The 25,685-nt window shown below is 51.5% G+C and overlaps 2 protein-coding genes across 3 annotated transcripts; one reads left to right on the top strand and one right to left on the bottom strand.

Annotated features, from left to right (window-relative positions):
- The first annotated feature begins 500 nt into the window (after nucleotides 1-500).
- Nucleotides 501-23,419, top strand: MMP28 (matrix metallopeptidase 28). 2 transcript variants are annotated; one of them, XM_081028545.1, is made up of 8 exons: nucleotides 501-844; nucleotides 10,979-11,058; nucleotides 11,281-11,468; nucleotides 16,419-16,643; nucleotides 18,593-18,838; nucleotides 20,181-20,330; nucleotides 20,649-20,816; nucleotides 21,796-23,419. In XM_081028545.1, the coding sequence occupies exons 1-8, from the start codon at nucleotides 734-736 to the stop codon at nucleotides 21,882-21,884; spliced, it is 1,257 nt and encodes a 418-aa protein (XP_080884671.1). In that variant the 5' UTR covers nucleotides 501-733; the 3' UTR covers nucleotides 21,885-23,419. The 2 variants fall into 2 exon arrangements, with proteins under 2 accessions (XP_080884671.1, XP_080884670.1); XM_081028544.1 differs by having other exon boundaries at nucleotides 510-844; nucleotides 21,662-23,419.
- LOC308488340 (uncharacterized protein C17orf50) lies at nucleotides 23,412-24,474 on the bottom strand (the record flags this gene model as incomplete). The annotated part of the gene is made up of 2 exons (XM_081028009.1): nucleotides 23,412-24,061; nucleotides 24,161-24,474. Coding segments are annotated over 2 exons (549 nt in total), but the record flags the coding sequence as incomplete, so codon positions are not given.
- Between the last annotated feature and the right edge of the window lie 1,211 nt (nucleotides 24,475-25,685).

Here is a 25,685-nt window from a genome sequence, read left to right as displayed (position 1 = left end):
TAATATCTCACTAAATGCTCCCTTCCATGACATGATATTGGTATTCTTATTATCCCCGGTTACTGATGAGAAAAATAGGTTCAGAGAAGGTGAGTGACTTGCCCAAGACCACTCAGCCAGCAGGTAGTTGAGGCAAGATTCACACGGCTAGCAAAGAAGCAGATCTGGAACTCAAAGTCAAACACTTCTGATCCCAGCCCAGGGCTCGTCTCACAGCCCAGGTTCTGGCTCCCTGCTATCCTGGCTGGAACAATCAATGACCCTCAGGTAGGCCAGCACCCCCCTTATAGAAGTCAGGTGGCTACAACCACCAGAAGACCCTTCCTCCCCGCTCTCCCCGGAGAGAAACGATCTGCTGGAGGTGGCGGGCGAGAGAACAGAGAACAGAGAACAGGTCCGCAGGGCGGCGGCCGGCTGCGGAGCGGGGTGGGTGGGGCCGGAGTGCCGGGCTCCCGCCCCCTCCGCCCTCCCTTCCTCCCCTGCCTTGTAAGTCCGGGGGCCGAGGACCCACTGTGCAGGCGCCGTGCGAGCTGGAAACCTTGCACCGGTTCCCAGCGAAGCGCTGCAGAGGAGCAGCCCAGCGTGCGGAGCCGGGGCACTGGTAAACCCCTGGGACCTGCCCTCTCGGCGCCGAACGCGCAGGGCTGCAGCATCCGCGGAGCCCCGGGCACTGCTGACTGCGGCCGGCGTACCGGTTCGCCGAAGCTCCCCACTGCCCCGCGCTCGCCGCGAGATGGCCGCGCGTGTCGGCCTCCTGCTGCGCGCCCTGCAGCTGCTGCTGTGGGGCGGCCTAGACGCCCAGCTCGCGGAGCGCGGAGGCCAGGAGCTGCGCAGGGAGGCAGAGGTAGGGGTGTGTGCGGGGAGGAGGAGGTCCGCGTGCTCAACACCGGCCAGAATTTTACCGTCGGGGCACCCAGCTGGTCCCATCTGAGCTGACGATCTGCGTTACCCTCCCCCTGCCCTCTGCACCCTTCACACTTGCACACAAAGAGCCTGGGGCAGCGTTCTCTACCCCACCCCCACCCCGACCCCACCCCCGTCAGGGCTGGGACCACACAGGCACGCGGATCTGCATTCATTTTCCCGGCCAGGGGGAGGAGGGAGCGACGAGATGGGACAGACAGGCAAGAGTTGAGAGAGTCCCTGTACCCCAGTTTGTCTCGGAGCCACTGCCCCTCACCGCCTAGGCTGGGGAGACTTGGCAGTCATTCCTCAGATGCCCCGAGCCCTCCCCGGGTGTCAGACACTGTGAAGCCTCCAGATTGGCGTGGTGGAGAGGGCACCACAGACTGGGCTGGGACGCCGGTAACAGAACTGGGCGGGTGCTGCCGCTGACCAGCTGGGGCAAGTCAGTGCCCAAGCTCAGAACAAGTTTCTTCAACTATAAAATGGGTGACAGTAATATACATAGTCTCAAGAGTTGCTTCTAAAACACAAACAAACAAAGACTTGGTTCTAAGGAGCTCTAAACAGTGCTCTGCAGTGACCCTGAGAGGAGGGGACAGGGAAGTGGAGATAAACCTGAAAGATTTCCCATTTAATTTTCCTCCTTCAGACTCAACTGCTTGAGGTATGTTACACAAGGGGGAACTTCTTGTGAAGTAGGAGTGGGGGTGGACTCGGGGTATCTATTTTCTAGATTTAGGTGATTTTACATGAGTATCATTTCTTTCTTCCCCAAAGAAGCATCTCTGTGTTCTTAGCTCTTCTCAGTAATAGGACTGGAGTCTTCCCTGTTCTAAGGAGAAGAGCTGCAAATTAATTCTCAATTACTGAGCCCATCTCTCTACCCTGAGACTCTTGTTCCCCTCAGAGCATCATTCCTGCTCTAAAACTGCAAGTAAAGAGCTTCTCGGCATCCTCCCAATCCCCTTTCCTAGAAGAGGCTGAATTTGGGAAACCTACAGAATGAGGAGAGCCCTCTCTGAATCGTTCTTCCTTCCATCAATCAACCAGCTCCTATCACTGTTCTGGAATATCTGAGAATGACCCTGCTTCAACAAGGAGGTCCTCTCTTCTCACCCCCTCCCCTTCTAAGCACTGGTCTCTTGCTCAATGCTCTCTGCTTTTGCACATTCGAGAATCACTTTGTTTCTCTGAATTTAGAATATTACAACAAATGCAAGTCCTCGTGATCCCAGGAGAAAGTTTCTGTCTACAAAGCCACGTTTTGTTAAGGGTCCCACCACACGTCCTCCCGAGTCCAGGTCCCAGGCAATTCCTGGCAGGAGAACAGAAATAATGTCTCTGCGCCCATGCCTGTGGTGGCCCCAGATGGAGAGAATTTCATCTTGGGGTGTGCTTGGAAAACATAAAATATTTAGCCAATTGAGCCTCTTTCAGTCTATTTAACATAGTTGGGGGAAGAGGATTTTTAACTCTGACAACTATAAATATTTTAAAAGCATACAAAAACTCTGGAAATGTGTAATGGGTGCGTATGTGTCTCTATATGCCTATGCATGTAAATATGTAAGCATGAACCGGGGGTGCCAAAAAATTGTATACAAGTGGACACTTTAGTCAGTGTTGCTCAAGCAGTAGTTTGCCGTCATCAGCAGTGTCTGCATGCTGATGGGAACCACTTTGAGCACCTCTTGTAATTGCAGAAGTCAAACGTGACTTGTGTTCATCTTTTGTTATCGGGATATATTGAGTATAACAATTTTAATAGTTTTCCTTTTTTACAAGGTGTATACATTTTTTTGGCACCCTCTGTATATGCAAAGAGTGTGTGTCTGTGTGTGTGTGTGTGTGTGTGTGTGTGTGTGTGTCTAGATGTGTTTCTGTAGAAGGTCAATTGCATGGGCTTTAGCATCCAATAGACCTGTGTACAAATCTTAGGTTTCACCTTTACGGACCTCAGTTTTCTTCTCTGTACAATGAGGGTCAGTAATGCCTATTTCACAAGATTATTGTGTGGTTTCATTAAGATCAGCACAGTGCTAGTACAGAAAAAGCAGTCTATAAAAGAAAGTTGCTCTTAGTGTTGTGAGAATCTTTATCATTATCTCAGAGAACAGAGCTTCAGATTAAAGTCCTGGCTTAGTGACTAGCTCTCCTAAACCAATAACACAGGACAAAATAATTAAGGCAACTATTTTCAGCATTGGACAAGAGGCAGTACAGGGCTAGAATTCCTGAGAGGGTATTGCAGTTACTACGGCTATATTACAAATTACCCTGAAACTTAGTGAAGTAAAACAACCATTTACTATGTTCATAGATACTGTGGATCAGAATTTCAAACAGAGCACATCAGGGCACCTTGTCTCTTCTCTACAACGTCTGGATATGGAATCATCTGCAGGCTGTTTACTCACCTCACTGGTAGTTGATGTTGGCTGTCATCCGGGGGCCTCAGTTATCCATGTGGGCTTATCCACATGGTCTCTTCACGTGGGCTAGGTTGGGCTGCCTCAAAACATGGTGGCTGGTTCTCCAGGGTGAATGGAGAGAGAGAGAGAGAGAGAGAGAGAGAGAGAGAGTTGTGTTCTCTTTATGACCTACCATGTTTCCCCGAAAATAAGACTGGGTCTTATATTAATTTTTCCTCCAAAAGACGCATTAGGGCTTATGTTCAGTGGATGTCATCCTGAAAAATCATGCTAGGGCTTATTTTCTGGTTGGGTCTTATTTTCGGGGAAACACGGTAGACTAGGAAGTGGCATAGCATCACTTCAGCTGTACTCCATTGGCTGGGGCAGTCACAAGCCTCAGATCAAGGGGACCCCACGAATGGCAGGAGGAATGTTGAAGTCACACTATAAGAAAAATCTGGGAATAGATGTGTGGTCATTTAGGGAAATACAACCATCCACAGAAGGGAACCACACAAAATGAGACCCACGATCACCCCCGCTCTTTGCTAGGGTACAAATAATTCCCTGACTGTAGTGCAGGGAGATAGACCCCAGCAAAGCACAGCAGTCCTGCTGAGCTCTTGGGCAAAGGTCAGAGTTCAGGACATAGAAGAAAAGAAATCATAAAAACAAGCTGTGTGATCTTAAGCTAGTCCCTTCACTTCAGGCTGCAGTTTCCTCTGTAAAATAAGGGAGTTAAATTTCTTAAGTGACTTAAGCTTCTCTCCAGCACTAAGATTCTACTGGCTTTGATGTGTTTGCATGCACGTGACTATGTATGAGTCCATTTCCTCTGCCTGTGTGTCCGAGTCTGTCTGTCTGGATGTGTCTGTGCTCCCATGTCTGTGTGTATCCCTGTGCCCTGTGTGCATGGCTGTATGTGTCCCCTGTGTGCACACAAAGTAATCAAGTTGAAGGCTTTCCGGAGTGGGCTTTGCCTGGGAGGAGACTGATGGCTTACAAAGCTGCATTATGAACAAGTCCATTGTTGGCCTTAGGAAAACCAGGGCTGCTCACACTAGCGAGTAGGAAGGGCCTCTCCTGCTGAGTTGCAAAATTGAGAGTTAATGAATGACATCACCATCCTGGCCCCCCTCCTATTCCCAGCCAGGCCCTACCCTGTCCTCAGGCAACACAGACTATCCCAAGGGATCTATCTACCATGCTTTGCTCGGACCTTCTTCAGAATCACCAGGCAGTCTGTCCAGGACTTCCATTCCACTTAGTAGGTCTACACATATCTGCACAGCTACTCCTGGGGTGCTGTCCAACCAGCAGCTGGGGAGTTTGTTTCTCTAGGGAGACCCTGGAGGTCCTGTAGAGAATCCACCCCTAGATGCAGTGTCTGTTTCTCATACCCCAGAGCCACTCATTTAACTTTCTGTGAGTCAGAAACTCAGAAGCCTGGGTGTAGAAGCCGTTCCCAAGAGCTCAGCTCAGTGACTCAGTAAATAGAAGTGCAGAAGAAGCTCTGAAGGGTCCTAAAGGACCATGGGTTGGTGGAAAAGCAGTTGTCAAGCCAGGGTGAAAACCAAGAAATCTAGTAAAAGCTGGGTGGTGGAAGCGGGAACAAAGAAAAGAAATTCTCCCTAAACCCAGCCTTGGTTAGGGTATTATTTTATGCCTTAAACTTAGCCCTACAAGCCAATCGAAGACCATGGATTCCTCCAGCATGATTATGACATTAGGAAAAGTACAAGAGGGTCTGGATGGAGACGGCCCAGCTAATGTTTTCCGACTTCCTTAAGGATGGAAAATGAAAAAAGGAGCAGGGATTACAGTAAGAGGTATTTAGGTTACACCCAGACAGAACTTTGTGAATATGAGACTGGGGACAGGGAAAGAAGGAGTAGAGAGAGGAAGTCAGACAGAGGGAAGGGCAAATGGAAAGGGGCCGAGCTGGTCCCACTGCCCGGAGGCCTGCGATGGACCCCAGGGGCCAGAGAGCAAAAGCAAAGATTCCTGGCAGCGGATATTTGTCTTTGTGAAAGAACATGCTTCGGTCCTGTTGAATACCTGAGGCTTGTCAGAAGTCTGATTTGGGGTGTGATGGGAGATGTGATCCCAGCCTCTATTGCAAACTGAGTCCACCAGTTAAGCAGCTTCTTCCTTCTGTCCTGCCCCTGCACCGACTTGCAGAGGAGACAGGAGGAATCCAGCTACAAAGACCCCCTATTTTGCCTTTCTTATTGGAGGGCCATCTCCCAGGGGACAAAGCAGCTTGGCCCCTGCTCCTTCCATTTTAAAGCCTCTGAGTCACTTGTTTAAATGTGATATAAAATATCCTGGATAGATGTCAGAGGATGTGGATTCCAGTATTGGTTCTGTCGCTCACGAAGACCCTTTACAAAGAGAGTGCACTCCCGAGACTTACTTTCCTCATCTTTAAAATGGGAATAATAACACCTGTCCTGCCTATGTTTCTGCTAGGTGATTATGAAGTTCAAAAGTCTAATCCCCTTAAAGTTCTACAATAGTCAAGGACTCACTGCTCCTGATTACCAGAAAACATTTTTATTTATAGGATATACAAGGCAGAACTCCAGCTATTATCCCTTGCATCTTGACTTGACTACTAAGGCAAAAGATGGTTTGGATGATAGACCGGTCATGTAGTGACTATGCGAAGACAAAATTATAATGAAACATTAGATGGACTAAATCACAGGGAAAGCATCATGGTTTCTGTGTCAGCTTGCCATTTTGCAATTTTTAAATTTCTGGTTTCACTTTTGCTGCTGCAGTTCTTTGATATGGAGGGTGTCACAGCCAGTCTGTGCATATGAGAAGGGGAACTGCCCCTCCTAGACTTTCAGCAAGAAAGCTTTGTAACCATAGAGGGAAAAATAATGTTTTGGTGTTTTTTTAAGATTTTTTATTGGGGAAGGGGAACAGGACTTAATTGGGGAACAGTGTGTACTTCCAGGACTTTTTTCCAAGTCAAGTTGTTGTCCTTTCAGTCTTAGTTGCAGGGGGTGCAGCCCACCATCCCTTGGGGGAGTCGAACGGGCAATTGTGGTTGAGAGCCCACTGGCCCATGTGGGAATCGAACCAGCAGCCTTCGGAGTTAGGAGCTCGGAGTTCCAACCACCTGAGCCACCGGGCTGGTCCCGGAAAAATAATGTTTTTAATGGGACAATTATCATAAAGCTTTCCCAAAGCATCTCTTACTGGATTTTTATGGTGCTGCTGTAAGAAACATAAGCAATATTCTTTGGGGCACAGAGAAGTTAAGTAACTTTGTCATAGTTCATACAGGTAATCAGTTGTAGAAGAAAGGTTACAATAACAGACAGACCTGGAGTAGAGCTTAGCTCTAATCCAACCCCCTCATTTCACAGAAGAGGAAACTGAGGCCCAGAGAGGCACAGGAGTTGCCTAAGGGCACACAGCTAGCAGCAGCACCAGGGATAAAACTCAAGACACTCAATCCAGTGCTCCTGCCCTGTCAGGCCAGTGACTCAGAGTCCTGACTCAGGCCTGGATTCATTTTGCTACACCTTATTGTAGTCTTGCCCTACTCAGGATGGCCAGAATTTTTCTTTCCCTCAGGCATTACGTGGGCTGGGTCCTACACACCCACTGACAAAGACAAGTCAGGACTGGTACAGGACGAGAACCCCCAGAGTTCTGCTTCCACTCAGCTTCCTACATCCCAGGGAGAATTGTTTTCACTTTATCCAAACACCACAGCCACTCCCAGGGCTTTTCAGAGGCGACTTCCCAGGACAGCAGCCCCAGCCCTGACCAAGTGGGTGAGACAAGTTGGCACCAGGTTTAGGCCCGAGCAGGGTGAATCACCGAAGGGGCACAGCCCTCCAGCTTCCTCTGAACTCAGCACAAGCCTTGGGCTCTCTGAGAGAGGATGGGTGGAGAAGAGGGAACAGAGAAAACCCGGAGTTTGAATTGCAAGGCAGAGAGGAGCAGCCTGGGTGCTATCTCCATGAAGGAGGACGAGGTGACCATGTTGGAGCTCAGAGAATCCCTGAGAGGACATAAGCCCCCAGGAAAACTGCAGCCGGGAAGGGAAATGACTCCTCCAAGGTGGTTAATGTTAAACTAGGATGAGAACGAGAGCTTCACCTCCCACTCCTGCATCTTTTCCTGGGATCTCTTTGCCACTCTGTCCTCTGCCACACCCCTGCTCCGATGCAAACACGAGTGTTTCACTTTGCAGGGGGAAACTAAGGCATAGCAAATGGACTCACAGAAGAGGCTTAGGGACAGCTCCAAGACCAACGGGTGTCTCAACCCTGCCTCCTCCTCACCAGGGACATGGGTCTGCCCCCCTCAACAGGACTTTAGAGCCCTCATCACTGACGATATTAAGGGGACTCTTCCTTGTAATTAAAAATTTTTTAAATAGAGGTATATTAATCATAAAATAAGTATAAGGGAGTTCTTAAGTCCTCCATGATAACACTTCAGGGCTTTTATGGAAATATAAAATGTCAAATTCTTAAAATTTCCTTTTTTCATTCTTTTGGTGTATCTTGGCCGGTGCCCTGAACACGTGCTCACTGCCTCCCAGGAGTTCAGCTAGTCAACCCACAGCGTACCAGAGACAAGTCAGGAGAAAGGCCCAAGATTTCCCTCTGATGGACCCATGGAAAAGACCTCCACCCCCATCCTGCCCTCCACCCCACCTTTTCTTTTCCAAAGCACCAGGCACAGGCCCAGCCAGGAAACAGGAGACGCCGCTGCTAGTCAATTTCCCCTCCCTCCCATTTTGGCTTCATAGTTCCAGAACTGGAGCCAACAACCTGATAAGTTCTGGGTGGGTTTGGGGGGCGGGGCACAGGGAGTGCCAGCCTGTTGGCCTATGACCCAGTCTCTCCTGAGTTACTCAGCAAAACTGCTTGTAAGGAGACATTAATTCTCTGGCTTCCCTTAAAAAGGCAATATCTCTATCCTCACCAGGGGAAAGGGAAGAGGCAAAGAAAAGAACCAGGTACCTGTTTGTAGTCTTATTGTTTGGGGTGAGGCAATTCTGGGATAGAGCACCTGAATTGAGAACAGAGGTGTTAACTGCCTATTTAAAGCAGTTCCGATCTTCCAAGTGGGTTGAATTCCAAAAGTCTGTTGTCAATTTTCCCTCTAAGGTAAATCAACTAGATCACTATTTATTGAGCATTTATTACATACCAAAAACTATGCTAAATGTGCATTGCTTCATTTAATCCTTCTGAGAATCCCATGGAGTTACTCTTGCTCTCACATTGTGGGCAAGGAAATGGAGGCTCAGAGAAGTTAAGTATTTGTCCTCGGCCACCCAGTAGAATCAAGGTCGGGAATAGATTCTGGATTCCAAGCCTGGTGGCTATTCCATGATGTCACACTATATTGAACAGTAAACAGTCTTCCAGATTAAGCCACTGGAACTCAGTTATACATCCCCAAATAGTGTACATATGCAGAGAAAAAAGAAAACAGTAATGCTGAAATCCTAATAAATTAGTGCAGGAAAACAATAAAATGGAGCTGGAAAGTTCTGTTGTCTAAAATAAAGGTTCCTTAAGGAAAGTGGCTTTATTGAGAAGAGGACATGGAGGTCACAAAAGATGGATACAGTGAAATTCACAAAGAGGAAGCTGGGTACTTGCAAAGGCTTAGGGACTTGCCCATCCTGGCTCCATGTCTAGTTTCATTCCCATTTTGTGCCTTTTCCTTGAGGCAGAAGCTATGATTGGACTTCATTTAAGACGTACAGCAAAGAAAAGTGAGTAAGAGAACAAGGGAAGACAGAAAATTATTTCTGCATAGGTCACACAACAAGGAAGGGTCAAAATTAAGAGACAGTGTGTGTCTGTATGAGAATTAAGCAGCCGAGGTAACATTCTAAAGAATCCACTTATGGGGCTTTATCAGTGAGAAGGGCAAACCGGGAGCCAAGTCCATTGTTTCCCTATGGACAATGAGTCACACGCTTCTCTCCACTGGCTTCCAAGAACTTGGTTGCTGAGAGAGCAGCTTCCAGATATGTGAGGGCAGGAAGTAAGTAAAAGGTGTCTGGATGGTGGGATATTATACTAATTTCCCTGGGGGATCTCATCCCAGTCAGCTTCACACCATCCACATGCTGAAAGATTCCAGCTTCTCTGAGCTCCAGGCTCTTACAGCCAGCGTCACTTAACAGTATTCAGTTCATCTTAATCCCACCACCCCCGTCTGTTCCTCCCTCGGGCTTCCTCATACAGCAATGGCATCACCCTCCAAGGCAAAAATTTAGGAGCCATTCTGGATTCCTTCCTTTCATTTCTCACAATTAAGCCATCATAAAGAGGAAAACAAAAGTCACTTGTCTCACCCTGGCTGACAGTACTCCTCTCTCTCTCTCTCTCTCTCTCTCTGACGTCCTCACGTGCCCTGCTGCTTCTCATTCACTGAGCTCCAGCCTTCCTTCTTCTGTTCCTTAAACACACAACGTCATTTCTAGCTCAGGGTTTTTGCATTTGCTGCGGCCTCTGCTTTGACCGGCCTTTCCCACCTCCCTGGATTGGCTAGTTACTTCTCACTCTTTAGAACTCAGATCAATTATCAGCTCTTTAGAGCGTCCTTCTCTGACCCCCTGATGTAAAGTTTCTCTCTAAATTATTCTTAATCACATCACCTGGTTTCTTTTCTTTATCGCTCCAAGACTCTCTCCTTTATTTGTTATCTGTGCTTTTATTGTCTATCTCTATCCAAACAGGCTCCTTTAGGGGTGTCTTGTTGACCATTGCACCTGGCCAGGTACCTCAATTAACAAATGGATGAATGAAAGGAGGCAGTTGCAGGTTTCAAATTCAAAAAGTACTTTTGTGAAGAGTTAAGTTTTTATACAAACCCTGGGGTTGAGGGTAAGTGCATCTGTTTTTCTTGAGCCTTAAACATATATCTGTATTTTGGGAGAGGAGAATTAATTGTTTAGGAAGAAGCCAGAATTAGATAAGTAGTTCCCAATCCATGCAGGGCAGAGTCCGTAGGTGATCAGCTCAACGCTTGGTCCCCACTAGGAAACTTCCCGGAGAGCTGAGATGTGTCAGGCGCAGAGTTGAGGCCTATGCATAGTGCATATTTACATAATACGTATTTTAATAGTTCCTCTGCATGGAGCCCCTACGAGATGACAGGTGCTATGCTAAGTACTTTATATTCACTATTGTGATTAATTCTCACACACACACACACACACACAAACCTGTAAAGTCGGTACTATTTCTAAGCCCATGTTCCAGATGAGAAACCGGTGGTTTAGAGAAGTAGCTTGCTAAGTGGTCTTCAAACACAGAGCCTGACTCCAGAGCCCGACTCCAGAGCCCATAACTCTAGCTTCCCAACAATGCCATGAGATACGTAGCGTAGGGACTGCCTGGCCAGTTTTAGAAATAAGGAAGCTAAGGTGCAGAGATATTGAGTGCTTTGCCCAAGACCATCCAGCCAGTCATGGGTGGCCTGGGACTGAGTCCGGGTCCTTCTGACTTTGATCCCAGGACTCTTTCTGCTATAAAGCTCATAGACCCTATAGGGACAAGGGGTGCAACCAGGCATGATGTATGTGCCATGGGTGCTTGGAGACCAAGGGAGGAGAAAGGATGCCTCCCAATGGGAAAAGCTGATGTTCCTCTCTCCCCCAGGCGTTTCTGGAGAAGTATGGATATCTCAGTGAGCAGGTCCCCAAAGCTCCCACATCCACACAATTCAGCAATGCCATCAGGTAGGATGAGAGACATGGAGAACTTGGGGGCTCTGGGGTATAAATTTGGGTCCCTTCTTCCCTTCTCCTAGAAGGCTGGCCTCCCACGTGTCCAGGAGGCCACGCTCCATTGCTTCCTCTCTCCCCAGCCCCAGCCTCCTGCTGTCTCCAAGGAGGCTCCCTGCCCGCTCCCCCCCCAACCCCCCTCCCTTTGTGGTCCTTGATCTCAGTTCCTCCTGACAGGGAGTTCCAGTGGGTGTCCCATCTGCCCATCAGTGGCATGCTGGACCCTGCCACCCTTCGTCAGATGACACGGCCCCGCTGCGGGGTGGCAGATACTGATAGTCAGGCAGCCTGGACGGAGAGGGTCAGTGCCCTGTTTGCGGGACAGCAGGCCAAAATGAGGCGCAAGAAACGCTTTACAAAGCAAGGTGAGCACTGTGAAAATCTAGCTAGGCTCGGATTCCCCACCATCCTGAAGCCCGATGGCCAGAAAAAACAGTAACCGAGTCGGTAACCTCGTCACTAGGGCAGGGGAGGGGAGCCCAGTGGGCAAATAGGACCTCTGGTACTTGAGGACCATGTTGTAAACACAGACATTTAAATCAGAATTACACCTACGCCGATGAATGTTCATTGTGCAAGTATTTTCCAGAGAAAAACCCCCGTCAAGCCCGCTTAATTCCTGGATCAATTTGCTATGCAGGGCGGTTAAACTGTTGCCAACAGTTTTTCCTTTATATTTTACTGAAGTTATTTTCATTAGAATTGATTCTTTTGCATAAGAATTATTCCACAAAGATATGCTTCATCGATCAGTTTTAGTTTGCCCACAGCACATTTTAAACAGCTGTATTGAAACACAATTCACATACCATACAATTTACCCATTTAAAGTAAATCCGGTGGCTTTTGGTCTATTCGCAAAATTGTGCAATGATCACCACAATCCAATTCCAGAATTATTTTCTTCACTTCGAAACAGACACCCCCGCCCCTACCCCCCCCCCCCCCCCCCCCCCCCCCCCCCCCGGCTTCTGGCAACCACTAATCTACTTTCTGTCTCTACGGATTTGCCTATTCTGAACATTTCATCACAGCACATTTTACACATTACAAATCCTGCTGTTGTGACTTTCCTTTTATAGTTCTGGTTTTTCTCTTCCCTTCTCCGCTTCCTCCTCTTTCTCCTTCTTTGACCAAATCCAATTTTCCAGGGTCAAATATTACAGATCTAAGATACATAAAGATTTTGTTCTCCTGTCAAGTCTTCACCAATAACAAGTTTTGCTGCGTGTGATTTTAACATCTTGGTTGTTTTTACTAAATCTAATTTTCTGGGATCCATTTTTGAGGTTTTCAAGATCTCTGACAAGCGGGGCTTGTTTAATCAATCAGGTTTTCACCTAGCATTAATTTTACTATAAGGACTATTGCCTCTTTGAATTTGCTTTCACTACTTTTACCAACGATAACCATTATGAACAGGACAGAAGGCACATGGTTTATTTTCATTTCTTAGCTAATTCCAAGGAAAATTGTGGGCATTTCTTCTCATCCGTTGGAGAATGGCTGTTTCCAGGTGTTTGCCAATCCGAGGTCTATGGGTCCCCAGTACTGACCGCTATGTTTCTGGGCAGCAGAGGAGAGGGCAGGTACCGTATTTCCCTGAAAATAACACCTAACCAGAAAATAAGCCCTAGCATGAGTTTTCAGGATGACATCCCCTGAACGTAAGCCTTCATGCGTCTTTTGGAGCAAAAATTAATATAAGACCCGGTCTTATTTTCGGGGAAACAGTAGAAGAGAAGAGCAGCATGAGCACAGGAGACCCTGGCAGAGCAGGAAGGGCAGTGTCCCCGGAACCGGAACCGGGGAACTGGGTTCAGCTGTGCAAGCTGAGCTGTCACTTTGCTGTTTCCTCACCCGAGACAGGCCCCTTTGGATTGCAGAGGAGAGATGGACTCTGATTCCCGAGGGGAAGGGGCTTACGGGAATACAGTAGGAAACGGGGCAGCCCCAGAGGCAGACTGGGCAGGGGCAGGCACATCCAGGCTAGAGGTGGTCTCACAGAGAATTGAGATGATGCCTCCTAGATGTTCAGGGCCCGACCTGAGCACTCAGGATACTTCCTTCTGGCAGCATCTCATCCTCTCATGCCCCAGGGGAGAATCTGAGAGAGTTTGTTTGTCTCTGCCCAGTTTGGAGCATCTCTTTTGGACAGAGATGTGGGCTGAGGTACCTCCCAGGCAGGTGGCCTCACCCCACCAACCTAGCCCCGTTGCACTGTCTGACACCGACCCCTGGTCCAGACAGCAGTGGTCAGGTTAGACAGAGAATTTCCCTCTTGCTCACAAATGATCCATAGCAGCTTCACTTCTTTCACTTCCTGGGTGGGAAGACATTCCCTAGAAAGAAGCTAGGAGCTTGGCAGGCACTGGGCGTTTCCTATGCCTTAGGAAAGAAAATGTAATAATAACAGCTAACACGCTGAGCATTTATGACGTGCCAAGCCTGCTTCCAAATGGGTTAACTCGTTTAATCCCGTAACAACCCTATGAGAGAGGTACCATTTTTATCCTCATTTACAGATGGGCAAACTGATGGACAAAGGGCTTAGGCAAGTTTCTCAGGAGCCTGAGTGTTAGCCACGCCTTCTTGTCATTGGGAGGATTAAGGGAGATTCCAGATGTGGATAACCCCAGAATATGGGTAGGTGCTTAAAAAATGATGTGGATTTCTAGGCCAGTGACTTTCCACTACGTGGGTTGAATGCCATGCTGCTGAAGCTGCCTCCACAGCAGGCTTGCCAGCTGAAGTAAAGGATTCCCAGTTAAACCTGAATTTCAGATGAACAACAAATAATTGTTTTGTTTTTACATACTCATACTAAAAACACTATCTGTTGTTTAACTGAGATTCAAATGTAACTAGGCATTCTGTATCCTGAATCGCTAAATCTGGCAACCTCCTTCTGAGTGCCCTCCCCTCTGTGCCTGCAGGGCTGATGTTTAAGCCCCACTGCTCCCTCAGAGCTGCTGGGAATGGGGAACATGGGGTGTGTGGGGGTTTTGGGAATGGGGCAGAAAGGAAGAAAGGTATGGGTGCTTAGAGCACCCAGCACAAGTCAAGCAGCTTCCCACTGCTAAGTCTTATCAACCCCTTTTAGCAAAGGAGGAAACTGAGGCGTGGCGGGATTTCATAATTTGTTATGTAAGGTTGTAAGTAGAGGTACTGAGATTCTAACCTTTGTTCTTTCCACAGTACCTTTGCCCATTGGGAGTCTGGACTCAGCCAGGGTCCTCCCCAAGCAAGGAATCTAGCTGTCCTCCTTCCCGTATCTCCTTTTCCTTTTCTCTTCCCTTTTGGATTTTGGAGCAAGGCTGTGTGTGTGTTGGGAGGGAGGCGGATGGTACAAGGTGCTAATATGGCCTGGAGCTCACCATGGAAACCAGGCCTCCCTGGCCAGGAGTTTGGGATGGGGCCTGAAGTGGCCAGCCTACTCCAAGGACACAAGTTTGGAAAAAAACCAGGGGAGAGGGCTCAGGCTGCCTGCCAGCACTTCCTTCCTGTCTGGCAGGCACACCAACGACCCGCCACCCTGCTCCCTTTCAAAGGAAAATTAGTCATTTTCTCATTATTGCTATTCCTAGTTGTCTTCTCTATCCTCCCTAAGCATACACACACACACACACACACACACACACACACACACACACACACACACAGTTTCACAGAAGATTTTTATCCTGTGAAGTATCACCTTCACTGGCTACCTAGAGTGAGAGAATTGCCCACCCTCCCTGTTTCCTGCCCTTGGAGGGAGGGGTACCCTAGCTGCAAAGATGCAGAAGGATCTGCTTTATAGTTTTCTAGAAGCTTGAAGGTTGGGGCATGGAGGGGAGGGTTCTGGGAGTTGGGAGTCAGTTACCCATAGCAGGGTATGGAAGAGCCCAGCACCCGCCAGCCAGTGTCCAGTGAAGTCTTACAATGCACTAGAATTGTTACTGGCGCCTCTGGACGCCAGGCCTTCCCTCCCTTAGAATCTTTCCCTCTTCCCTCCCTGAGGGTTGGTCACTGACTGGGAGGGGCTGGGTGGCTGCCAGACCAAACAGGCCTGAGGAGGCAGCATTGCCTTGAATGGAGCTTTGCTCAGGGGTGGAAGAGGCACTTCCACCGGGGACGGGGGAGGGAAAGGGCACTCAGCTCCTCTGCTCTCTAAGACTCTCCCTTCCATCTGGAGAATTTTAGCTCATGCAGAGCCCCTGCTTTGACCCAAAGAAGCGATGTTTAGGTGAATTTTTAAGCCTCAAGTCTTAGCAAATAGCCTGTTCATGCCCCCTTCCTGGTTCAGGCAAAGACTTCCCCAGGACAAAGGGGCAGGAGGCCTGAATCTTCAGCTGCCCCACCAAGGGGAGAGGGAACTGTGCCCACTAGCCTGGTCTCCTAGCACAGCCACCCACTTGTCACCCATGTCCCAGGGATTAGGTCCATTTGGGAAGTTAAGATCCGAAACTGAGATCGAGCTGTGAGTCTTCCACTTGGGGCTACAATCTCAGCTTGCAGAGCTCAGAATTAGCCCGTGAAAAACTCAGAATATGGGTCTCTATACAGCCTGGTCCTGGGTGTGTGGTGAGCTGCACCTGGACCCAGACTAGCTGTCCTGGGGCTCCAGCAAGAGGCCTGCCTCTCGGGCCTCAGGGAGGAATTGCAGTTTTGGACAAAGGAATAGAAACACTTAACTAAGTGGAGATGGAAAAATTTCTCTCAGTCAGTGACAAAACACACCCTTTGTTCTTATTTTGTTTTCACCTCAGAACTCTCCAGAGTCCCTGAGGAAGTGAGGGGGAGGACACGTGGTCAGGGAAGGACCTGGACTAAATGGGTCTTGTGGTTACTTGTCAGCGCAGGCCCCAGCCACTGGAAAGGGAGGCAGCAGGAGTGTGTGAAGGGTGCAGAGGAAGAAGGAATGAGGGGCAGTAGTGCCTGTGACCCCCGTGGGAAAGGGCCGGCATTTGCTGCCAGCAAGAGGTGCGGAGTGGTTTTCAGGCTCAGCCCAGTCTGTAGGGAAGAAGACCCCAGGCCAGAGGGTTCTTCAGGTTGGGAGCTTTTCCTGGGTAATGGCTACATCTCCCCCATCATTCTGGGACTTCCTCAGGCCAAGCCACTAGACTGGGGACTCTCCCGGACAAGGGTAGTTCTGTCTAAGAGTAGTGTTACCCCAACCAAATGGGGGCCTTCCCAAGGCAAGGGCTGTCTTCCCCACCAGATCACAGGCTCCCTAGGGGAAGGCCTATCCGCCCATCCTATATATGTGGCCCCCAAGAACTCCCCGTCGGTTCTGTAGCAGGTATGACTAATGCAGCCTCTCTGGGTGGCAGGCAACAAGTGGTACAAGCAGCACCTCTCCTACCGCCTGGTGAACTGGCCCCAGCACCTGCCTGAGCCGGCAGTTCGGGGAGCTGTGCGTGCCGCCTTCCAGCTGTGGAGCAACGTCTCGGCGCTGGAGTTCTGGGAGGCCCCAGCCACAGGCCCTGCTGACATCCGCCTCACCTTCTTCCAAGGGGACCACAATGATGGGCTGGGCAATGCCTTTGATGGCCCAGGTGCTGACACAGAGCCTCTGTCCCATGTGGCAGGAGGGGAACCCAACTAGGAGAGGTAGTCCGTGGAGCGCAATGGAGCATTCAATCTCCCTGTAGCCTTTTCCAAGCTGCATCTTCAGTCCCCTCATCTATAGAATAGAAACAGTGACCCTGCCTTATTATGTGCCACATGGCTGGCGGGATGGTCAGATGAGGTTCTGCATGGAAAGTGCTTTGCAAACTCTAAAGAGTGTTATCGACTCTGGGAGAATCTTCTAAGGTCCTGTCGTCCATCTCCTGCCTCTAGACAAGCCTGTGCCTCTTTTGCTCTCCAGGAGTGGAAGTTCTCCAGACCCAAGCCCTAAAAATATCCAGAGGCTGCCACCCCCACCCTACTCCTGCCCTCCCCGCACCCACTACCATAGTCACTGCCACAGGGCAAGAGGCATTCTATCCCTCCAGACGGTTCTCCTATTTAGCCCTAACCTGTAGGCTCTGGCTGCCATTTAAATTGCTCTCCTCCCATTCTGCCCAACACTGGCCTTCAGAACCAGAATGCAGGCTCTCTACGCGTCCTCCTAATCCTTTCCACTGAGGAGGAAAGAAACCTAATCAGACCCCTTCAGGTGGGGACTTAAGCCCTTATGTGGCCTGGGTACTTGGACCCCCACTCCCTTGCACTCTTCTGTTTTTCATCAAGCCTGCTCAGAGCAAAGCCCATTTCCAGGCCCTGCTACTGGGACCAGGGTAGGACTGGAAGACACCTAGGCTTTTCAAGAATCCACGTGTAAGACACATGTGCTTGAGTGTACCTCACTTCACCCACGATGTCTACATGAGATGTTTATGTCCATACCCAGGTGGAGTCTAGTAGATAAGACAGCGCTGGACGGGGAGTCAGCACTCTGATTTGGGACAGGTGCTTTGTCTTTTGGAGTTTAGTCAAAAACCTACCCATCTCTCTCCCAGGATTATTGTGAGAGTTGAATAGAAAGGGTTAACATTGCTCAAAGCGCATTCAACTTAGGAGGCCAGTATTCCTCCTGCACTAGGCCAACGCTCCAGGCCCACGAGGCTCTCCTTTAATGGCAGCCTGTGGAGCTGTGTCCCAGTTAGCCCAGGCTCCAAGAAGGCAATGCTGGAAGGACCCTCAACAGACTTTGAGGCTGACATTATCACAGTGCAGTTTGCTGACCCCTGCCCCTGCAAAGTGAATGTGAGAGGTGAGGCCCTTGCAATTATGTAACTGATAAGCTCTATCTGGGGCAGGAGACAGGCTTGAGAATCACTGATCCAGGCCAACTCCCTCTGTTTGCTCCTATTATGAGCAGGGAGGTAGAGACCCACAGAAGGGCCCTGGCAGAGGGAAGCAAGAGTACAAGAATATATATACTGTTTATTTAAGAAAATATACCTATACGTAAACACAGCCAGCGCCCAGATCAAGAAACAACTTTACCAACGGCCCAGAAGGTCCCATCATGCCCCATTCTGGGGTAACCATTATACTGACTCCTAAATCTTTCTGGAAAGCAGTCCTGTGTAGCATTTATTATGTGCTAGGCTCTAAGCAGTATATGTAGCATACTCAGATACACAATCCCTTTTTAATCCTCAGAAGAACCCTGTGAGGAAGAACCTCATTATCATCACCCCCCTTTTCAGATCAGGAAGCTGAGACCCAGAGGGGTGAGGCGACTTGCCCAAGGCCACATGGCTAGTAAATGGTGACAACCGGGTTGGCCCCAGGCTGTCTGTGCATCACGCTGCTTCTTAAGCGTCCATACCCCACGGCCTAGTAATGTGTTCACTGCTCCACACTTCAGCTTCTGCCGGATTTAATTAGGAGGGAAATTATTCAGCAGACAACAGCCATACCCCTCCCCCCCATGGCACTGGTCCCCCGGGGCGGTGGGAACTTGGGGGCGAGGCGGGCGGTAGTTCCTGCTGACCCTCTGCGACGCCTGCAGGGGGCGCCCTGGCGCACGCCTTCCTTCCCCGCCGAGGCGAAGCGCACTTCGACCGCGACGAGCGCTGGTCCCTGAGCCGCCGCCGCGGGCGCAACCTGTTCGTGGTGCTGGCGCACGAGATCGGCCACACGCTCGGCCTCACCCACTCGCCCGCGCCGCGCGCGCTCATGGCGCCCTACTACAAGAGGCTGGGCCGCGACGCGCTGCTCAGCTGGGACGACGTGCGGGCGGTGCAGAGCCTGTATGGTGAGCCCCCGGCTGTGCCCACCAGGGGTCCCACCCTTGCCTCCAGGCCCTCCTTGCCCTGCAGTGCTTAGGTACCGACTCCTCAAATTGGATCCCCCAACCTACGCGCAGGATTCTGGCCTCCCGGTCACCGGTCCTGCCAAATCCTGAAGCCTCAGCCTCCCTTCAAACCTGAAACACCTCTGGCTCCTGGCCCGCATGCCCGCCGCCTGTCAATCCCAACCAGTCCCTGCGCGGTCCTCCCTCGCGTTCCAATTCCCGATTCTCGCCCAACCTCTGGCCTTGGCAGCTCCTCCTACTGGGTCTGCCGCATCACCCAGACCCGGTCCCAAGTCCCATCTCTCCCCCATCCCAGATCCCAGAGCCCTCCTCATTCCTGCTCCCAGCTATAGTCTATCCTCCAACCTCCCCCCTCCATCACGCTGATGCCCACTTTCCCCCTAAGCCTGGGCCTCTGCCTGGTGGTGGATTCAGACAAGGTCTTCCCTCCCAGAGTGACTTGGCCACCCAGGGACCTGCCTGGACCGCAGGGCTGTCTCCCTTAGAGAGGGTGGTGTGGTGGGCAGGGCCAGGAGCTCTGAGTTCAAGTCTCCTTTCCATTCCTGATTAGTAATTGCTCTTGGGCAAAGCATTTCCTTTCTGAGAGCCTTCAGTTAGTTACTCCTTCTGAGAAAATGGATAATAACTGAGGCCCTGCTTACCTCACAGGGCTGTTGTACTAGTGGGTATGAACATGCTTTGTAGCCTAAGAAATCTACACAAATGTAATAATAACAGCTGCTATTTTATGAGTGTCTACGGTGGGCCAGGCAATTGACATGCAACATAACCATGAAGTAAGTATCTTTGTCCATAGATGAGGAGAATGGGGATCAGAGAAGTTAGGCAATTTGTCCAAGGTTATACAGCTCGGAAGTAGCAGACCAGGATTCAGGAACTGGTGCCAAATTCTAAGCTGGTTGGACGCTGCCTCACTCTCATAAGTGAAGTGTAACGATGTAATTACTGTAAGTACTGTAATTATCACAGCCTGGGCCCCTGAACACTGCCTTCATGCCATCTGCTTTGTCCAAGACTCAGAGAAGAGGATCTCTGCACTTCTTAGTTCCAAACCCTTGTTTGGACCCCCACTCCAATTTTATCTCAGTATGTTCCTCTTTCCCAGACTGTTTGATAGGAGATAGGGCGTCTGAGTTCACACCAACAGCCAAGGACAGTTCTTAGCACACACCCCCCCCCCCTCATATCATAGTGATTAAAGGAACAAAGGGGTAGGTCTTGAGCCCTCAACGCACACCCCCAACCAGTGTGCATTCTCTCCCTCTTCTCCTTCCCCATGAAGGGAAGCCCCAAGGGGGTTCTGTGGCCATCCAGCTCCCGGGAAAGCTGTTCACTGACTTTGAGGCCTGGGACCCCCACAGACCTCAGGGGAAGGACTCCGAACCCCAAGGTCCTAAATATTGCCACTCTTCCTTCGATGCCATCACTATAGGTAAGAGGATCCTATCTGTGCCTCGCTTCCTTCTTCCCTCCTCCCCCACATTTTCAGGGGTCTCCAGAGCTGGAGTACAAGGTGGGGGGGGGATGAATTACAAAATCCAAAATTCCCGTGCCACAAGCCTTCTGCTGGGTAGCAAACCCATGCCAAGCAACATGCTGTTTCCTCTTGTGCACTTCCCCCTGTGCCCCAACTGTGCACGCTACACCCTCTCTCATCAGTTTGGGAAGCTGGGTTCAAGGAACGCACCTTCTCTGGAAGGAAAGCAGGAAGCTGATGGTCACTGCTCAACTCTCTTGTTTCTCTGGGCAGATGGGCAACAGCGACTGTACATTTTCCAAGGGAGCCATTTCTGGGAGGTGGCAGCTGATGGCAATGTCTCAGATCCCCGTCCACTGCAGGAAAGGTGGGCAGGGCTGCCCCCCCACATTGAGGCTGCCGCAGTGTCATTGGAGGATGGAGACTTCTATTTCTTCAAAGGTACCAGCCCTGGGGCAGATGAGAAAATTGAGACCTGGAGAGGGAAGGTGTCCTGCTCAAGGTCAAAACAGGAGGAGGCATCTCAATTCCCATCCAAACCTGTGGGCCCAGGAAACTCTACCAGGAGATTCTTTCAGTCAGTGGTGGATTGGCGAGGTGGTGGTGGTCAGGGGGGAGGAGGCAAGATTGTCCTAGACAGAGAGGGTGGGGCAGTTTCAGAGAAGACTCTAGAGGGAAGCACAGGACAATTTCTGAGCTCTGCTTTCAGCAGACAGTGTACCTTCCTTGGAATCCTGGCTGTGTGGATTTGGGCGTGTCACTTAACTCTTGGAGCTTGAAATTCTTGAATGGGGAAAACAGTCTCAGGTTTGTCAGGTAAAAAGGACATGATGTCTGAGGAGTGTGCAGTATATTACTTCAGTAAAGAATGTCCATTCATTCATTCATTCAACAAATATCGAGTGCCTTCTATGCACTAGACACGGTTGGAAGTGTTGGGATACAGTAGCAAAACCCTCTATCCTCCTAAAACCATTGGTAGTAATGACAGTGAAGAAAACCCCTGGCCTTCCCTAGAGTCCAATCCTCAACCAGGGAGGGGACCCGGCTACCTAGGCCAGGGTAGCTCCTTCCTCGCTCTCTGCCCTCTGCTGACACCTGCTGGAAGTTTAGGCCACAACACTTGCAGTACTGTTGAAGCACTAGTAGGAACCATTTGGATTATCACCAATAGTAACCACCTTGGGCTCCAACACAAGGGGCAGTAGGGATATAGGGGACAGGTGGGGTGGAGGACCAAAGGGCGAGAGCTGCCAGCTCACCCTGGCTCTTCCAATGCCCCACAGGGAGTCGATGCTGGAGGTTTCGGGGCCCCAAGCCAGTGTGGGGCTCGCCACGGCTGTGCCGGGCAGGGGGGCTGCCCCGCCACCCTGATGCGGCCCTCTTCTTCCCTCCTCTGAGCCGCCTTGCCCTCTTCAAGGGTGCCCGCTACTACGTACTGGCCCGAGAGGGACTGCAGGTGGAGCCCTACTACCCCCGAGGCCTACAGGACTGGGGGGGTGTCCCTGAAGAGGTCAGCGGCGCCCTGCCCCGACCGGACGGCTCCGTCATCTTCTTCAGAGATGACCGCTACTGGCGCCTTGACCAGGCCAAACTGCGGGTGACTGCCTCGGGCCGCTGGGCGGCAGAGCTGCCCTGGATGGGCTGCTGGCACGCCAACTCAGGGGGCGCCCTGTTCTGAAGGCGCCACCACCACCTCTTAGTGAACTGTTGGCGTCCTCAAAGTCAACATGTATCGCCTGCCCCAGGGGCAGAAAATGTCTTGGAAGTCTCTCTGCCTCCCTGCTGCAGACCCAGCACAGAAGGTTGTGTTTGTTCCCCGGAGAACATGGCATTGTCTCTTCTGTCCTCCCACGACATGGAGGTGGGGCTGGGATCAATCCAAGGAGAAGCCAGAAAGGGTCCCAGACCTTTTCCCCAAGGACTCGTTCCTCCCCAAGCCTTGGGGATGTTTTTCTTCCACTAAAGGTGCAGTTCTTCTCTATAAGGCGGAAGCACTGGGCAACCAGGGGCCGTGCAAATCTCAATGGAGAGGTTGGGACCACTTTGCAAGACTGTTGCCTTACCCTCAGGACCTCCTGGCTCAGTCTTCAGAGAATTGTGTCATATTTAATCAGAGGCTCCACCTCAGGAAGCCTGGATAGGCTGGTACGAGGGTCTCCAACCTCAGAGGCCCTGAGGGGGATTGAGACCCAGAGCAAGAGGGAAAGGATGCAGGCCTCCTGGGCCCTGGCTTTTTGTGGGAGGCTGGAATAAAGAGGTGTCCCCAGTGGTGAGCCAGGGGGGCACAAATCAGCCTTCCTTGGAATGGTTTCCAGTGAGAATAAGCGGGCATGGGTGCTGCGGAGGCTGAGACCACATTCTACTGGCCAAGCCAGAACCAGGAGGCTGTGTGTGTTTGTGTGTAGTTGTGTTAGGGAGAAGGGGCCTCCCCTCAAAAAGCAAAATGTCCTAGCCCCCCTTCATTCCCTCAGGCCAGATGGAGAACCACATGTGGCAGGGAGTGGGCAGGGGCATCTCTGGAGGTCTGCAATGCTGCAGGCTGGGGGCAGGCCTTGTGCTCACTCACAGTGGCCCCATTCTCCGGGCCACACACTCAGCATTCCAGGAGTTCGTCCTGCTGGGCCAAGAATAGCTAGGATTCCTGGAGAAGGAACCAGCTCCCCCAGCCGCCCTGTCTTCTGCCTCAGCTAGTCGCAGCGGTTCAGCATCTGGTTCTCCTCCCTCCACGTCTGCCAGTGCCTCCTTTGCACACACACTGACCTCAGCTGGACCGGACTTCCAGGGGGAGGGGAGAATGGTCTGGCAAGATTCAGCGCTCAGCTCCCCGTGGGCATTCCCGGTCCTGCCCTGTGCCTTGATTTTTTTTCTCTGCTACGAGGGGAGAATGGCCTTTGACAGCCCTGAGATACAAGTGCTTTGTTCCACCCCAGGGAGGCAGAGGGAGGAGGCACTTGGCCTGCCCTTTCCCTTCTGACCTGAACCTCTGCAGAGGCGAAGGAGGACCAATGTCATCCTTCTCAGGGGAGCCACCTTGCCCCCACCCAAAGGCACTGACACTTTGCTTAGAGGCTTTATTGAATGAGTTGAGGGGAAGGGGCAGGTGTCTCGGAGGGGTAAGGGAGCCTTGAGGTGCTTTCCTCTAGGCGATGCCTCTGCTCAGCAGGCCAGAAGGACCTGAAATACCCGAGAGATGAATGTGAGGTTGTGCCAGGGGACACCAGTCAGGTGGGCAGTGGCACTGGGTGTGTGTTGGCGGGGTGGAGGGGGGCCCAGAGGCACTATAGGAACCATGGAGCTCCAGGTGACGTTGGGCTCTGCAGTGGGTGGGCGCTAGATGACAGGTGGGCCTGCTAGCTTGAGGGGCCACTCTGAGAAGGGACAATTCTGTGAGCTGTGCTCGAGAGCGCTCCGCATCAAGGGACGGGAGAAGGTTGCCGGGAATTTGGGATCAGGCGAGCATGGAGAGCACAGAGTTTGGCAGCGGGGACGCTCCGGGTCCCCTGGCGACCCCCAACTCACCCAGGTCCGGGTGCTCCAGAACACAGTGCGCCACGTAGGCCGGAGGGCTGTGCAGGGTCCTGCATTTCTTGCAGAAAAGGATCTCGCAGCGCGCACAGCCCCCGCCGCGCGGTGGTGGTCGCCGCGTCTCCAGCACGCACCGCTCCTCCGAGAGGCTCCGCTTTCTACGGGCGGGGACACGGACGCTCAGGGCACCGCGCCGTCCCCTTCCGCCCGGGCTGCGGCGCCAGCTGTCCTGCCGGAGCCCAGGTGCGCGCCCTCACCTGTCGACTGGAGCCGCCAGGCTGCCGAGCAGCGCCAAGGGGCTGAGCCAAGCCCAGAAGCCGAAGCCCGCGAGCCGCAGCAGCGCCAGCCGCTGGGTGCTGGCGTCCGGGCGCAGCGGGCAGTAGGACACCGAGCCCCCCTCGGCCTCCCGGCACTCCGCCTCGCCCGGGGCCGCGCCCTCCCGCAGCGGCCTCTCCTGCTCTTCCTCCTCCGACCCCTCCTCCGCGGACTCCGCCTCCGCCTCCCTGGCCCCCGGCTCCTCCGGTGCTTTCTTCCACAAGGGGGTCTTCAGGCCTGCGGGGCGGGGAGAAGGTCACTGCAGGCCCCCTGTCCTGGGTACCCTGCCTGTTGCTCACAACCCCGAGCCCCGAAAAAGTCAGGCATCTGAAAGACAGCGCGTAGGAGCCAGTAGGACTCCAAGAGAGGGTGACAGTGCCCAGGATTTCCTGGGTGAGGGAGGGCCTGCCTGGCTGCTCCTGATTTCCTAGTGTCATGCCGGGATGTCATGTGGAGTCTCTTCTGGGGTCTCTAGTTCCGCTCCCCGCATAAGAACACAGGACATGGTGAGGCCAAAAAGGAACACCCACGGAGCCATAGATAGGGGAGTCATACCACTATATTCTCACTGGCGGCTGGGTTGGAGACACACGAGGCAGGAGCCACACGATCCGCAACCTGCCGTCCACTTGTCTCTGCCAGCCAACCCACTTACTAGCTGCAATCCGCCTCTCCGCAATCCTTAATCCACACTCCGCCACGTCAGGCCACTACACCACCACACTACCACACTTTGCTAGCTTAGCCGCAGCAGTTATATGTGGCCAATGGCTCACTGGTTACAGCTGACGGCCAACTAGCCACAGCTGATGGCCATCCAATCACAGTTCATGGCCATTTACTACCTGAGCCAGCGCCTTTCCACGTGAGGCCGAGAGCCTGGAAACTGCACTCCTGGCTCTGTGCCCACACCCAGGTTTCTGCATGTTCTAACTGAGGACTCTGGGCATCTCACACTGCTCCATTAAGCTGTCTCCTCATCTGTGAAATGGAAAACAGTAGTGCCTATCCCAAGGGTGGTGAGGCAGGTATGAGATCCTGTCTAAGGTGCCCAGCCCAGGGCTTGGCAAGCGGGAAGCAATCCACAGGAGACAGCAATGAGGATTGCAAACCTGGAAGAAATTATGGCTCCTTGCCTTGCTTCTAATTGGCTCTAGGATGGGTACTGATCTCTGCATAGGGCTGTCAATAAACATTAAGTGCCCTGGTTGAAATTCCCACAGGTGGTTGTATATGTATATATATTTTTTCCTGTATGGGACATCTTTCTTCAGTGGGCCTTGCCTTAAGGAAGCTAGCATCCATCACCTGTGGTGGAGTGTGTGAGCAGGTGGGCACACAGCGCCTCCCTATGATTAAAACAAGGCACCTCAGATGGGCAGAACCATCAGAAAAAATGTCTTCTATGGGCAGACCAGTTAGGAAAAGGTGTCTCTTCCTCCTGCCAGGCTTGCCTCCAATTGCCAA

Source organism: Rhinolophus hipposideros (assembly GCF_964194185.1).
Source record: "Rhinolophus hipposideros genome assembly, chromosome: 20".
NCBI classification, from domain to species: Eukaryota; Metazoa; Chordata; class Mammalia; order Chiroptera; family Rhinolophidae; genus Rhinolophus; species Rhinolophus hipposideros.
Note: the sequence above shows the minus strand (reverse complement) of the source record. Positions and strands in the feature narration are given on the sequence as shown.

Excerpts from the sequence above, each read along its gene's own strand:
- MMP28 (XM_081028544.1), top strand. The coding sequence starts at position 734 with ATGGCCGCGCGTGTCGGCCTCCTGCTGCGCGCCCTGCAGCTGCTGCTG. Across the intron at positions 16,644-18,592 it reads CAATGCCTTTGATGGCCCAG|GGGGCGCCCTGGCGCACGCC; the intron begins GTGCTGACACAG and ends CGACGCCTGCAG. Across the intron at positions 20,331-20,648 it reads CTTCGATGCCATCACTATAG|ATGGGCAACAGCGACTGTAC; the intron begins GTAAGAGGATCC and ends TTCTCTGGGCAG.